Source organism: Cupressus sempervirens, chromosome 3 (assembly GCF_028749045.1).
Source record: "Cupressus sempervirens isolate cs-2001-9-10 chromosome 3, ASM2874904v1, whole genome shotgun sequence".
NCBI lineage: Eukaryota > Viridiplantae > Streptophyta > Pinopsida > Cupressales > Cupressaceae > Cupressus > Cupressus sempervirens.
The window spans coordinates 5455974-5471694 of NC_143120.1; the positions used below are offsets into that span (position 1 = coordinate 5455974).

General features: G+C 32.4%; 1 protein-coding gene across 3 annotated transcripts in view; it reads right to left on the reverse strand.

The window, feature by feature from the left end:
* Positions 1-15721, reverse strand: part of LOC149564443 (mediator of RNA polymerase II transcription subunit) — a 381382-nt gene that overhangs the window by 209131 nt on the left and 156530 nt on the right. For all 3 annotated transcript variants that reach the window (XM_089817990.1, XM_089817989.1, XM_089817991.1), the window contains exon 10: positions 5136-5230. In XM_089817990.1, coding sequence (XP_089674116.1) covers positions 5136-5230 — 95 coding nt within the window. The remainder of the gene's footprint in view (positions 1-5135; positions 5231-15721) is intronic.

The window sequence follows — 15721 nt, forward strand, 5'->3', positions numbered from 1 at the left end:
ATCTCTACCAAATTAAAGAGAGGTGATCTTACTTTTAGGAAGAATAAGAGTAAGACTAGTGGAGTATATATAAGGCAAGTCTTTCTTTTATTTCTATATAAAATAAAATTTAAAATGAGGGAATATATATATATAGCATTTGAAAATTATATTCATTTAAATGATATTTTACAATTTGATTTTATATATTTTTTAATATAAAGAAATATACATTAGTATTTGTATATGTATAATAATATTTGATTTATTTTTATAGTTTGATCTTATGTATGTTAAATATCAAGAATTAGATGATGTGTTGCAAGATATTATAATTCTTTATGGATCTAAGTAATTGATGAGACCTTCCATAGTGTCAGTGTAGAGCCTATGATCATCCCTCTATGAATGATTATGCGCCAGTGTATGAATGGCTAGATGGAACCTCATAGTGTCTAGTGTAGGAAGTGAGATCCTCGTATGAATGGCCATCAAGCTAGTTTGAGAGATGAGTAACCATGTATGAATGACTAGATGCAAAATGGATGATATTGTGTCAGTCCATTGGACTGACACCGTAGAGATCAAAGAAATCTGTAACATGAGTTATGTGAGGCGTTAAGGTCATCTCCATCTGACCACCATGATTCAAATTAATAGATAATCTCCATGTACTAGAATATTCTAATAATGTCAACATATGCATATGTGATTGGCCTTGGATAGAGGATGTCCCATCTAGGAAGAATCTTGAGGGTTGCGCTTCTAGGAAGATGGTGGAATAACTAAGGGCTAGGAAACCCGAACTAGAGATGCCTTTGGTTGGGGTTTTAGATAGAGGGTAGAATAGTGTAGTTATGTTTATTATTACTATGATTCTAACATTTATTTTGCAGATATTTGTTGTCCCAAACTAACCCTAATAGTGGGGACATTACAGTGGTATCAGAGCCATGATCTTGCCATCATGTAGGGTGAAGGGGAATCAATCAATCTATTCAAAGGAAAGATACATATTAATAAGTTTGATAATTAGAGTAAGTATAAATACACGAGGATCATTTAAAATTACCATCATCATTTTATCTAAATAAATTATCAATTACAAGAATGATGCATTCAAACATAATTTATCGAATGACATCAATCATACATTTCCTTTTTAGTTATAAAGCTATCAACCAAATTATGGATAGAATCATCATGAAATTTATCAAATATTCTATGGCATTCAATCATAAGACAAATTGATTTCCGTTATGCTCAATTAATCACCTAATAGAAAATGAAGATCAATCTTACATTCACTATTCCAATTGACATGATCACTCAATATTGAATCACTCGTAATATTTAAATTAATCTTAAACTCTTGATTTTATCATCAAATTTAGCTGTGGAACTCAAGCAAGAGATGATTAACTATGATCTTTTCATTCAAATGAAAATCGTAATTGCTTCAAGACAAGCAATTTCGAGAGGGTAGGACTATAATATATATCCCCTATAATGATGTAATTTAATTATTTAATCAAATGTCTAATTGATTGATAAAACATATCTCTTAATATTAAACTAAACAAATATTATCAATTAATACAGTAAATTAATCCAACTAAATATATTAATACATAAATTACGAAATCCCTCTAATTCTAATTAGATGTTAATATAAAAACATATTAATAAACAAACAATATTTATTTAATGAAATATTAAAATAAATAAGAAATTTGATAAACCAATTCATGACGTCACGACCCATCCTCCCCACTCAACATATATTAACATAAGAACCAAATACATGGACAGATATCTTTTCCTTGGATGGAAGCATTCAAAACAAAGTGGCAGCAAATAATTTCAAGGTTTAAGACCCTTCAGGTGTGGATGATAAACAACAAATAAATACCAATTAATGCAAATCACATTTTCCATTCAAAAATGGATTACGACAAAAGGAAGATCTCTACCAAATTAAAGAGAGGTGTTCTTACTTTTAGGAAGAATAATAGTAAAGCTACGTGGAGTATATATAAGCTAAACATAAGGTAAGTCTTTCTTATATATACTCCACGTAGCTTTACTATTATTCTTCCAAAAAGTAAGAACACCTCTCTAATTTGGTAGAGATCTTCCTTTTGCCTTAATCCATTTTTGAATGGAAAATGTGATTTGCATTAACTGGTATTTATTTGTTGTTCATCATCCACACCTGAAGGGTCTTTCTTTTATTTCTATTAAGGAATATATATATATATATATATAGGATTTTAAAATTATATTCATTTAAATCATATTTTACAATTTGATTTTATTTATTTTTAATATAAAGAAATATACTTTAGTATTTGTATATGTATAATAGCATTTGCTTTCTATATATTCATTTAAATGATATTTTATTATTTGTTATTATGTTTGTTAAATATAAAAAATTAGACGATGTGTTGCAAGATATTATAATTCTTTACGGATCTAAGTATTGATGAAAACTTCCATAGTGTCAATGTAGAGTCTATGATTATCGAATGATTATGCACCAATGTAGAGTTTTGAGGATGTCTTTATATAAATGGCTAGATGAAACCTCATAGTGCCAGTGTAGGAAGTGAGATCCTCATACGAATGGCTAGATGCTAAAATGGATGATATTGTGTCAATCCATTGGACTGACACCATGGAGATTAAGGAAATCTCTGACATTAGGTATGTTTGGCATTAAGGTCTTCATCTAACCACCATGATCAAGATTAATAGATAATCTCCATGTGCCTAAATACTTTGATGATGTCAACATACGCATATGTGATTGGCCTTGGATAGAGAATGTCTCATTCAATAAGAATCTTGATGGTTGCGCTTCAGGGAAGATGGTGGAATAACTAAGGGTTAGGAAACCCAATATGAAGACGCCTTTAAGGTTGGGGTTTAAGAAAGAGGGTAGAATAGTGTAGTTATGTTTATTATTAATATGATTCTAACATTTATTTTGTAGGTATTTCTTGTCCCAAACTAACCCTAATAGTGGGGACATTACTTTATGTATACAAATCTCATATTAATACTTTTACTTTTTAGTTATATCGTGTTTCTAAAACATTAACATAGATAGAAATCGTGTCTCTATTTTTAATTTTTTTCATACAATCAATGGAAATTCATTTTCCATTAGACAAGTCCCATACAATTTCTTATATAGAAAGCATAAAAAAATTAGAGAACCAACATATGCATAGATAATATTAAGCATAAAAATCTAACAATGATTATCTCAAAATTTCACAACAAAATGGAACAACGACAATCAACACAAAGTCTTATTAAAAAATCATAATGTTTTTTTTAATGGTCCTCAGTTAGTCTTTTGTTTATTAAGTAGTTTCTATTTTTGTCTTTACTTCATGATTGTTTCTTTAAAAACATTGTATTTATAATCTATATAAGGAGCTTTCATCTCCTTTGTTTAATATACCTACAACAACATTGATTTACCATGGTATAAAAGTGGATTGATGGGATTTCTTAAAATTTGGCAAATCTTTTAAGAAAAAATCAAGCTTATTTAATCTGCATTTTTTCTCCAGAATTTTGTTTCGATTTTTTGAACAAAATTTTTTAGAGATATTGTTTGAAAATTTTGTGGTTAGTCTTCGAAAATTTTTGATGAAAATTGCAAGCCTAATCAAAGGTTTTGATTGTGTGATTTCTTCGTTCTAGTAAAAGTCTATGAATTTCAAAGGTTGCATGTTTTTTGCATGTAATTGAATGTACTTAAACACGTTTTGTTTTACCATGCGAAGTCTCGTGTTTTGTCACATGAAGGTTTTTGTAATGGAATTTCATAGTTTTTTTCCTTAAAAAATTATCTGATGGGTTTTCATAATTTTTCCCTCAAATTGTTTTTGATTCTGTAATTCTCAAAGTTGTGTTAAGTTCTTTTATGGGTTTAAAATTTTTCCCTCAAGAATTATCAAGTGGGTTTATAATTTTTCCCTAAAAAATTATACATTGGGTTTTACCGTTTTTCTCGAAAATGAAGCTTTGTATACTCTGATCCATGTCTCAAATTCTATTTTCTGGGTTTGATTAATTTTTCACCCCAAAAATCGAGTCTCATTTTTCAGATTTTTCTCCTAAAAAATCATGTTTTTTTGCAATCTAGTTTGCAACATCATCCTCATCTGCAAATTTTGGAGCGTTGGCTGATTTTACCTCAAAAGTGTGCTAGTTGTTATTAGTGTTTCTCTGTCTCCAAAGAAGAACAACTTCCTTATCCAACATCAGGTCGGATATTTTTGTGATGATTTCTAGTAAGGTATTCTGTTGATTCTGGGAAGGTTAATGGTAGACTCATCTTAGTGGTAGGCTCATCTCTTTTTGCAAAGATTTTTTAAGAAGGGGGCACTTTTCTTTGTTCTTTTATGGACAAATTTTGGTTTCTTGGTTATTTATATTTTGCAGATCCAGAGAGGGACTAAGCAGCAGAAAAATGTTTTGAAGAATTTGTGACCAAAAAGATAGCAATTAGACAATGACCATTAAGGGAGGGTATTAGAATATTGTAATGTTTCTTTAATGTTCTTCTTAGTTAGTAAAGTTTATTAAATAATTTCTATTTTTTACTTAAGTTCACAATTTTTTTTCTAGAAACATCATCTTTGTAAATATATATAAGAAGCTTTCACCTCCTTTGTTTAATACAACTACAACAATATATATTTACCATAACAAGTCTATTATAACTCTCTATAGAAAAATAAACAATTAACATGTTGGTAAACTACTTAGATAGATGGCTCAAAGAAATGGTGCCTTTCTTTCCCTAAAGATCATTAGAAATGAGTTCTTACATGTTATCTTCAAAAAAAAAAAATTTATATTTTGAGGAATACTACAAATAGTGAACACATGCCTATATAAGTCTACAACCTTTTTTTTGGCCCAAAGCTAGAATACTAGATTGGTAAGAAAAGAATATATATCAAGCGACCTAAAATAACACACAAACCTTTCATTTTTCTCATGCCATCTAAAGAAAGAATTATGTAAGACATGCTAATAGATACTTAAAGATTAAACAATAAAAATGAAATACATTAAGTTTCAAGTTTAACTTTTATAATACTAGGCCAACAAAGGTTTACAAAGCTCACCTGTAAAGTGGCATAAGACGATAATTCAACATCTCTAACAATATCAATAGAGGCCCAGTTTTGCTCAATCCTGTGTTGTAGCGTTGTAACACTTGCTGCTGACATAACATCTCCAATTAAAACTGAAGAATTGAAAGAACTATTCAACAACTATAACAAAATTAAATCTTGTAATAGATGCTTCAATGCTACAATTATCTTTATTGTTTGAAAACAAAGGATCGTCTCACATGTTTTTTTCACTACGAATAATAAATTCCTTGAAAATTATCCCAAACTCAAAAGAAAAAGTTTCAAGTATATCATGACACTATTATTATTCTCAAGCAAAAAATGAGTAAAAATATAAAGAATGAAGCTTCAAATATTAACTTTTATTAAATTCACATACAATGCGATTCCCTCAAACCTCAAATACTAGATTCCTCTAATATGCCCTGGAATCTGATTTTGGTTTTATTTCGGTCTCGATTCTTTCTGGATTCATGCTACATACTAGCAAGGCCTCTCTCCAACAGTTGGGTAGGACCCACAGGGAACTCAGTCGCTTGGGAGGGACCTAGGTGGAATCCAAGAGAACCCAATAGACACCCAAGGCTTTGGGTGCCCAATTATAGGCCCCACATGCCAGTTTTTAATTTTTTTCAAATTTAAAAGCCTTATAAAACCCTAATTCAACAATAATGCATGCATTTGGTCATTTGATGATATTTTATTCATCTCTCAAGCATTTTTCACTATTTTTGCCTTGTTCTATGACTTCTCCAAGTCTTTGTAAATGAAGAAGAGGCCACCCTTTCACATGACATAAACATAGCAAGTGGCACGATAAATGATTAAAATGAAGTTGGAGTGGAAACAAATGTTAACCTTGATTCATGTGATGATGTTAAAGATGAATTTGAATATTAAATATGGATTGTAATTTAAATTTTCACTTTGTAAAGACATTTGGAGACTTTTGCAAATTATGAATATAATATATATGATGTATTTTATTTATAATTTTATTGGCAATTATAGATTTTGAATATCACACGTCTAACTTATTATTATTATTATATGCTTAAAGTTTTCAACCAATGATTAATGAACATCGAACATGTAACATACGCAAAACTTTGATGCACATATATATTTATAAGTTTGTAATATATTGATTTGTGTGTGTGTGTATGTGTGTGTGTGTGTGTTTTGTTTTGTTTCTATGGAACCAGAACCTGCCCCAAAAAAAATGTTGAACCCACGAACAGAAACCCAAATCCGTATCAAAACCACGATTGATTACTTAGCCTCAAACTTGTAAATTTTTTCAAAAGCTTATATTCTTTGATATGACAACACTTTTAGAATAGAATGGTAAACATTGAAGAGCACACAATTATACTGAAAGGGGGTGAATCAATATAATAATAATTTTGCTAATTTAAAACTTTTATCCACACAAGTAACTTCAAATAACTCTAAATGCTGAAATCGGCAATTATGCCCATAAACACAATGACGCAAAGGTCTACGTGGAAACTCAATGCAATAGAAAACTGCAACAAATAAATGCTTTTATATAAACTTAGTCTTCTACAATGATTTGTAGGCTCCAACCTACTAGAGGCTTCAACCCCTTTGTTTATGAGCACCAACTCACTGCAAACTTCAACTCCGACACTTCGCAAGCATTGCCCTACTGGAAGGACCAACCCCCACTGCTGCCTTTATGAGCACCAACCCACTACACTCAAACTTCTTTTCCACCTTGGTGATGTTGCTTACTCAACTAATGATGGACATTTTGCTTGCACAATTTCTCTTCTTAAATCTGATACTTATGTTTGTATATTTTCTTTTGGTTCAACACATATACGCTTTTCTCCCTTCCTTTATATTTTTGCACTAGCTCCTCATATTTATTTCAACTCCTTTCTTATATAAATATATATCAGATTTAAGAAATCTGAACAAATATTTCCTTTTATTACACTCTCTTTTATTACAATGTCATTCAATATATATCATTCCAACTCTACACTTTTACAACTTCATTTCAAACCTCTATATATGTGTTATGTATGTTCCTTCTATATCATTCCAACTATTTACTTTCACACTCTGCTCTGATATGCTTGCTCTGCTTTCTTCACATCATGACCTTTTTTTTTGGCAAATGAAATATTCTTTTATTTATATCTTTTCATTCACACGAGTTATGTCTCTTGCTAGAGGAGATGTCTTTTCAACCAATTCTCACCTTCTTATTTCAAATATTTTTACTATACTCATAACTGTTTTTAGTATTCTCCTTTATTAAGTGCACCTCAATTTATATTAAAATCTGTATATATTGTCAATATGTATGCCGATTAATAATCACAATGCTTATATTTTCATCACTATCATTCCAAACCATCGAGCCATTTTAAAGTCGGTCCTTAGTTATTTATAAACTGTGGCTGCTCTCTCTCAGATTTGATTATAATTGTCTCCATCTATAATATATCATCTAATCAATAACCGACGCACATACTCAAACTTCAATTGCTGAGTCGTGATAGGACACCCACGAACCTCCTTGTTGTTTTATATGTTTGATCTCTCCTATGTATTCAAGATGACATGGAGCTTATTCAACCACTAGATATGTTCATAATATACACTTGCCGTTGATACTAATGTATGAATGACTTAGCAAGGCCAACAAGGCCACTGACTTGGAACTCACGATAAATATGCATGTTGCTGTTCCTTTGACTGAACTTGTTGTCGGAATCTGTAGTTGTTTATAATATCGCTGATGTACCCTTCACCAATATCGTTTCTGGTCTCACATAATTCCTAGGCTTCTCCCAATGACATCTGTATACTGTTTATTTCCTTTCTATTTTATCAGCCCCATTTGCTGTATGATTATCGCTCCATAATCACTTATATTGTAATTTATCGCTGCATTCTTCTATGCATATTTTATCGTGAACTTTATCATTGTTACCATCTGTTCCATATCTCATACAATATGTTGACTTTTGAAGAATGTATGGTTTCAACCTAAATGTCTTGGTGAAGTAATTTATGCTAGACAAACTGAATCGTTAATCTGCATAGAGACAACATCATCCTTGATACTCTGTTTTGTTTAAATATATTTGGTGTCCACTATGGCGACTGTAAATCTTCATATTTCATTTGTTTCTTATCAGAATTTATTTGGTCTTTTGTTCATTGTTGCCGCTGCATGCTAATTCTATCAAACTTTAGTATCTTCTCGTACGGATCACTCCTTCGATATATTATAAAACTCTGCTTTCAGTGAAACTGGAAATCACTTCCAATAAAATTGCTAATTAAGAAATAATTTAAAGTTGCTGTCTTGGATGTAACATCCTTAAACTTTTCTTGAGAATCGATTTAACTGACGAGTATAATCTTAATTATAATCGCTGTCATCTTAGGATGTTTACCACTGCTGTGTAAACATTCACCGTCTAATTCCTTTTCTGAATCATTATTTCATCTGTATAAATTGCTCGTATTGCAAAATCACTCATTATTTACAGGCCATTGCCTTGATGATTCAATCATTATTTTATGCTAAGACTTAGTCATTCCCATCTATATACTTGCGTAAATTTTCCTTTTTCTGAATGAAATAAAATATGCATTCCTTTGTATTCACACTTAATAGAGAAACATACTCATGTTCTTAATTTAAACATGTCTTCTTGTCAACAATCTTATCCATATACGTCTTGCAAACATCTCTTTCACATTTCGTCCCTTTGACATTGATGATGCTTATTGTTCATACTTATGAAATCCTTTGACATCAACGACAACTTCTTTCCAACTTTGACATCAATGACAATAATTCCATCAAACATATTAGTACTCCTATAGATTATGCGGAATACTTGAAGAGTTTAATGATATTCTCATGCACATCAATTGATTGAAACACACTTCCACCTCCATTAAACCAGACTTAGGCTCTCATAGACAGCCATGAAATGATTGCTTAATAGCCTCCACCCCCTCAAAGAAGCATGATCTCCTCCCCAGTGATGCCCCCTGAATACCCAACCCAAATCTTCAATTCAGCTATCTCCAGAGGCAACCCAAATGTACATGGAAGCAATAATTCATCTTCTACCATGCAAAACATGCCATAGTAAAAGTCATTTCTCCATCCAAAAGAGGATGAGTATGTTTTGAGAATAGTATCTCATATATCTTTTCCTTTCCACCCAAGATCTTCATTTTAATAAATGAAATACAGCATCAAACACCACCACTCGTGGAAAGATCTCTAAAATGCAGATTTATGGGAGCTCTCCCTCTACTCAAAAATCTCTAAATTTGGGTACAAAACAAATGTTAACCTTCATGATCCATCAAACTACTTGTGATGCCAATGGGTTAATTTATAGTGATTGTTTTCTGAATCAAACAAGGGGCCCTCATATTCTATGGAGGACCGTATCGTAAATCAAACAAATGAGATTTTATAAGAAACATTGATCACTAGCTTTCATAAAAATGAAAATTTTGCCAGGTGTGGTACCTACATGTGTCAGACTACCACTTCCAAGCCACTTACTAGATGGTCTGAAAATAAATAATAGAACAGTTTTAAAGGATTCAACCCACTTTCTACAGGGAAAAACAAACCATTCTTTCTTTCAACTTTGCAATAAACTTAAGATACCAAAATAACGTCTGCCAATCTGATTTAGACAAAACCAAATGAGGTACAGGCACATGTAAAAACACTCTCCTTTCTCTAAACCTTATCCTCTTGGAAACCAAAGTACCCTTTTCCTCTCTGTTCTAAATTTCTCTGCATTCTCCCGTGCTCAACCTTCTCTAAATTGTCATGTCCCCTGCCAATACTGCAGCCCTTGTAAGATAAAATGACAGACTTCAAGTTTCCGATTACTGCTGTTACAACCATTACGCTAGGGCCGACTCAGCTAGGGATGTTAAGACACATTTATTTGTCCGAATGCATTCCAAATGTTTAATTTATGTTGTGTTGGCTGACAATATTTACATTATTTAATATTTGTTTAGGGCTGACTTCCTGCTAAATAAGGCAATGATTATACAGCTATAAGAAAAGCAATTTATATTAAAGATATTGATATTTGCAAAGAGTGCAACCTGTACGAGTCATAATGGGTGTCATTCATCTGAAGACATGATCCTTCATAGAGAGACAACAACACTGACACGACTCTTCATAGAGGGTCACAGATGCCAAGGATTGCTCTGCTTCAAAGATAACTATGGCATATAAGAGAAGGAAAGGCCAAACAGAAAAAAAGAATTAATAAGAAAAAAAGTAGAACAGATGAATCAAGCAATCAGTCCAGAACACAGTCCAAAGATAGAAGGGAAAGGAATACAATCAACAAACACTATCATACAACAGTCCACAGAAACAAGAGACGTAAGACCAGCTGCATCCAGCGACATCATCCATTACTATCAGACAGGCAGAAGCTAATAGCAGGAACATCCAGATTGGGAAGAACAGACTCCTATGTTATTGTTTTTGGTAGCTTCAGTTGGATAAACCTATGAATCTAAAGTTCTAAACTATTGAAGATATTATATATTTATTTAACTAATATCATGTGAGATATAATAAATAAATATATATACAGAGAGAAATTAATATAATAATGATTCACGGCATATATATATATATATAATTAAAATTGTCATTATATTACTTACATAATAACTCACTATAAATACAAGAGATCGCTGCCTTTCAAAAACACATACTTTATAGGCAATGCTATTACATTTGCAGCGATCCTAAAATCAACAAGGTATCAGAGCCAGGCTGGAAATGAAACAGGAATCAGAATTGGAGGTCTTATTTGAAAGAAACGGCAACTAATTGATCTAAGTTGCTCAGAAAGGATAGATACAGCAATTGTGGTTGAACTGGAAGTGCAGCAATCATCTAGCGTAATATGCTGCATAAGGTTTGTGTGTAGAAAGCGGTATACATAGATCCCAAATTGTTGACAGTGATAAATTAGAGAAGACGGTGAAGTTTCGTCCAAACAGGAGACATCTTTTCAGAAGCTTGGCATTCAAAACTCATGCACAACCCTGGGTGTTTATCTTGAATAACTATGTATACTGGTCAGGAAAGCCCAGCAAAAGATGATAATCTATTTGGATAATCAAACACAAAACTTTATACAAAATAGAGGAGTCGTTGAGGATAAGAAGCAACCCTTTTTTTATTGGTTAGACCTACAAAACGGAATAAATTAAATTCACAGGGCAAAGACAGAATTTAAAAGTGGATAACATGGAACAGAGTATGAAGGGTGGTACGAATGGAACCCAACTGAGAATTATTGTAGATTCCCAGTAGGAGAAAACAATTAACACTCAGCAAGCAGTTCATCGAAATAGTCATCTTGCCTTGTAAACGGATAGATCAGGAGAAAGAATAATATTCAAATCGCAATAGAAAAGACACATTAGTGCATGGAAACATTGCATTAAGAAATCAATACTACCAAAGGAGATATCTATTGCCTCTGCGACAGATAGGAAGTACTAAAATGAACATAATACAAACAGACAGTATTGAATATATGCAAGGGCGAAACGTTATATGATTGACCCATCATTATTACCACAGTAAGGGAAGATATAAATGACAGAGCCCGGAAATATAATACTGTTAAAGAATTATATCCAACCAGAGACATTAAAGCTGTTCACAAGCAAGACACGTGGATGGAAGATGCTCATTGAAAACTGCAAGTAGATGACATAGTTTATGAAAATCATCCATCCTAAAATATCAAGGAATGTTGATTAATAAACCTAGGAGGCATTGGCAATAGGAGGGTATTCAGAAAGGATTGAAGGAAGACACGTGCAAGCATTAAATAATTTAACCAGGCACTCAAGGCAATCCACATTCGAAAGAAATAGTATAAGGAAAGAGCAAGATCAAAACAACAACGAAGATGTCTGTAACAACAAAGGATTATAAAAGAAAGATGAGAAATAGAATTAATAATTATTGGCATCTTTTACAACATACATTCACCATCTGCAAAGATAAGCTAACTAATGCATCAATTATTAAGGAGAAATGATGTGATGCCAAGAGGTGAAATCTGATAAATCTAATGAGTTGCAATCGTCAACACCCATACCCCTTCATGGTGTATCAAAGGATGTCAACCATCATATTTAAAGGAAAGAATGGAAGGTTTTGAAGGAAGGCAATAAAAGATTTATGATCTTATTGTAAGAAGTAGATTATGCATAAGGATAACTGGAAGAGAGATTTTTAGTAGCTATCCCAATATTATAAACCAACCAAAGAGGAGCCACTACAAAGGACATCGTTGAAGCGAAGAAAAGAAAAGTACGATAAAATGGAATGGACCCTCATTGAAGTTAACTTGTATCAAGGATGATGATGATCTGCAAATAAATATTTATTATCCTTAAGTATTTCATGTATCTACTCCCTATATTCTCTCTCTTATTTGTATTTCTATCCATACTATAAGAGCTTTGCCTTGATCTTTAACTTTCTCTCCCGAGATGTTCTTGCAGAAATAAGGAAGATTGATATTAGATTTAGATGGAGTCTGAAATGCATGTGTGTAACTGCATGATTTTAACGGGCCTACCACTTCTGTACATCATGAGGAATTGACGACTTTTAAATAATTATCACTTTTATTTGTAGAATTTATTGAAACGTGACGATCTTACAATAACTTAATCTTCTATTATGTGGATATCTTATGATGTCTGAGCAGATCATGATAGATTATATCTTGCAGAGTGGATTAAGTTCCTTAAACAGAACATGAACGTTCCTATCATAAGTATCATTGAGGATACATGTGCACATACCTTAGGACCATTTTTTTGAGTACCTGGTGAATGGTATACAACTAATATCATGTGATATATATATATATATATATATATATATATATATATATATATATATATATATATATATATATATATATATATATATATATATATATATATATATATATATATATATACGTGAGATATAATAAATATATATATATATAGCAAGAGAAATTAATATAATTATGATTCATCGAAATTAGTTTTATATATATATATATATATATATCTTTAATTGTCATTATATTAATTACATAATAATGAATAGACATGGGGCTAGACCCCCAGTCAATTCAGTTATCAGTCTTGGGAAGTGTGACCAGTTGATGAGACCTAGAGCTGCCACAAGCATGCAATGTTTGTCTGCCAGAGGTGAAAAGAGCACTGGAGCAAGCCTTTCAAGAGGGGTGCTACACTTTGAGTCACTCGGAGTAGGAGTTGGATGTGAGTGTAATGTCCCCTTTTTAGCATTCATAGCATGATGTTGTCATTAGCCTATTTCCCCACGGTCCCATAGGCTAACCAAGACATCAAAAGGGCTTAGAGGCCATTTGGCCTAGATAGTTTTAGTTGCAGGTCTTTCTGAGGGGTTTTGAGGCAACTTTGGGCATACTTACTATTTATAGTAAGTCATCTTGGGCATGGGTGGACATCCAGTGGCAACGATATGTTGATGGTAATTGTTTAAAATCGGCAAGAAGACTTGTTTATCATTGATAAGATTTGTTTTGCATTGATAAAGCTATTTTATAAAGTTAAATTTAAATATTTAACTTTATTAATACATAGACTATAGTTTGTGGAAAATATTTAAATTAAAAGAGTCCCTTTTATTTTATAACACATTGGAGACATAAGTTACATAAAGAGAGTTATGTTTTATCCCACATTGAGAAAACGAAGGATGGAGCTCTTGTGAGAACACTATAAAAGAAATGGAAGAGCTTCTTTTAAGCATGGTTGGAAATATCAAAGAAATTGGAGAATTTTCTAGAGGTTATGTCTCAATAGTTTAAAGGACGAAATCCCTTCAAGCTGGAAATCTTGACGCCATTGAAAGATATGGTCTTGAGATTCAACAGGGTAGCAATCCGAAAAAGCAGTCTGAAAAAGCGGAACCAAAAAAGTAGGCGGAAAAACCGGAATCGAAAAAGCAAGCGGAAAAAGCGGAAATGAAAAAGCAAGCGGAAAAAGCGGAATCGAAAAAGCAAGCGGAAAAAGCGGAACTGAAAAAGCAGGCCGAAAAAGCAGTTAGAAAAAGTAAAGCAGAAGGGGCAGCATTGAAGGAAAATTATTACAGCCATCTACAACCAGGTTCCCTTGTTAGTATTGTTTTTTTTAGGGTATTATAAGTTTCAGCTGTAAGTGTGCATTATACCAGCATTGTCATTTTGGTGATCCATGTAAATGCCAAAGTCTTGGCCATATTTCATGAGCATCGTATTAGAAATTTGATTGCAATCAAAAAGATAATTAGTTGCTGGTGTCATTTAAGCAATTCAATCTCATTATTTATCAGCTAGATAGTTTGCATACCAACTGTTTGCAAAAATTCTAGTTGGCTGTAGATGTTCATTTCTCATGCTTAGATCTTATATATACATTGAAAATTGTCAGAATAAGTTGCACATTCATGTTAGGTCATTGTATAGTCCATTCTGAGTCTTCGAGCACAAGATTCTCATTGATGCAAATTGAAAAAAGAGTCATTTAAAGCAAGCTGAAATACTATATCAGTCATATGTCCCTTGCATGTGAATTGTTTGACAAAATTCTTTGAGCCTTCAATCAGCATTTTTGAGAGCAGATTTGAGGAGGGTTATTACAGTGGTATCAAAGCTTGCTTGCAAAGTGTTTGACGAAATGTCAAACAACTGAAGTATAAAGATTTTGGTGTTTGAAGAAATTATAACCTATTGGGGTTATTACAGTGGTATCAGAGCTTGCTTGCAAAGTGTTTGACGAAATGTCAAACAACTGAAGTATAAAAATTTTGGTGTTTGAAGAAGTTATAACCTATTGGGGTTATTACAGTGAGGTTGTCTTAGTGGATGCATAGAGAGCTCAGAAGGAGTTGACCATCCAATTGGACGCAATAGAGTGACACTTGGCTCAGTGTACCCAGGCATTGGCAACAGAGAACGCCGCACGAATGGCTATCAAGGTCAAATTGGCTAAGGAGACAGTATTATGTTAGCAGAGGCTACAGATACAACGTGTTTTGGAGACCAGTTTGGTGCAAGCACGGGAGGAATGTGAATGTGATGTGATGGAAAAAGATCTATTATGTGAGTCATAGTTAATGTATTCCAATTTGTTAATCTGCCTCGAATATTTTGTAATTATCATCTAGAGACGATTTTACTTTTTGAGCGGATAATGTTGTTGGTAAATTCTATATTGTAGCCGACGGGTAGAAGTGTCTCCGAAAGGGCACATGACAGTTGAGTCACTCCTTCGAGAAAGTATATGTGCACCGTCCGGAAGGGACTATTGATCATAATAATCATATTGTAAGCATTGGAGTGCATATTGCGTATATGAATAAAGAATTTATTCTGTGCTATATCTTACTATACTACATGCAATAAGTATCCTTTTACCCTATAAGGTAAATAGACATGTCTCTTCTTGGCACATTCTCAATATAAATACAA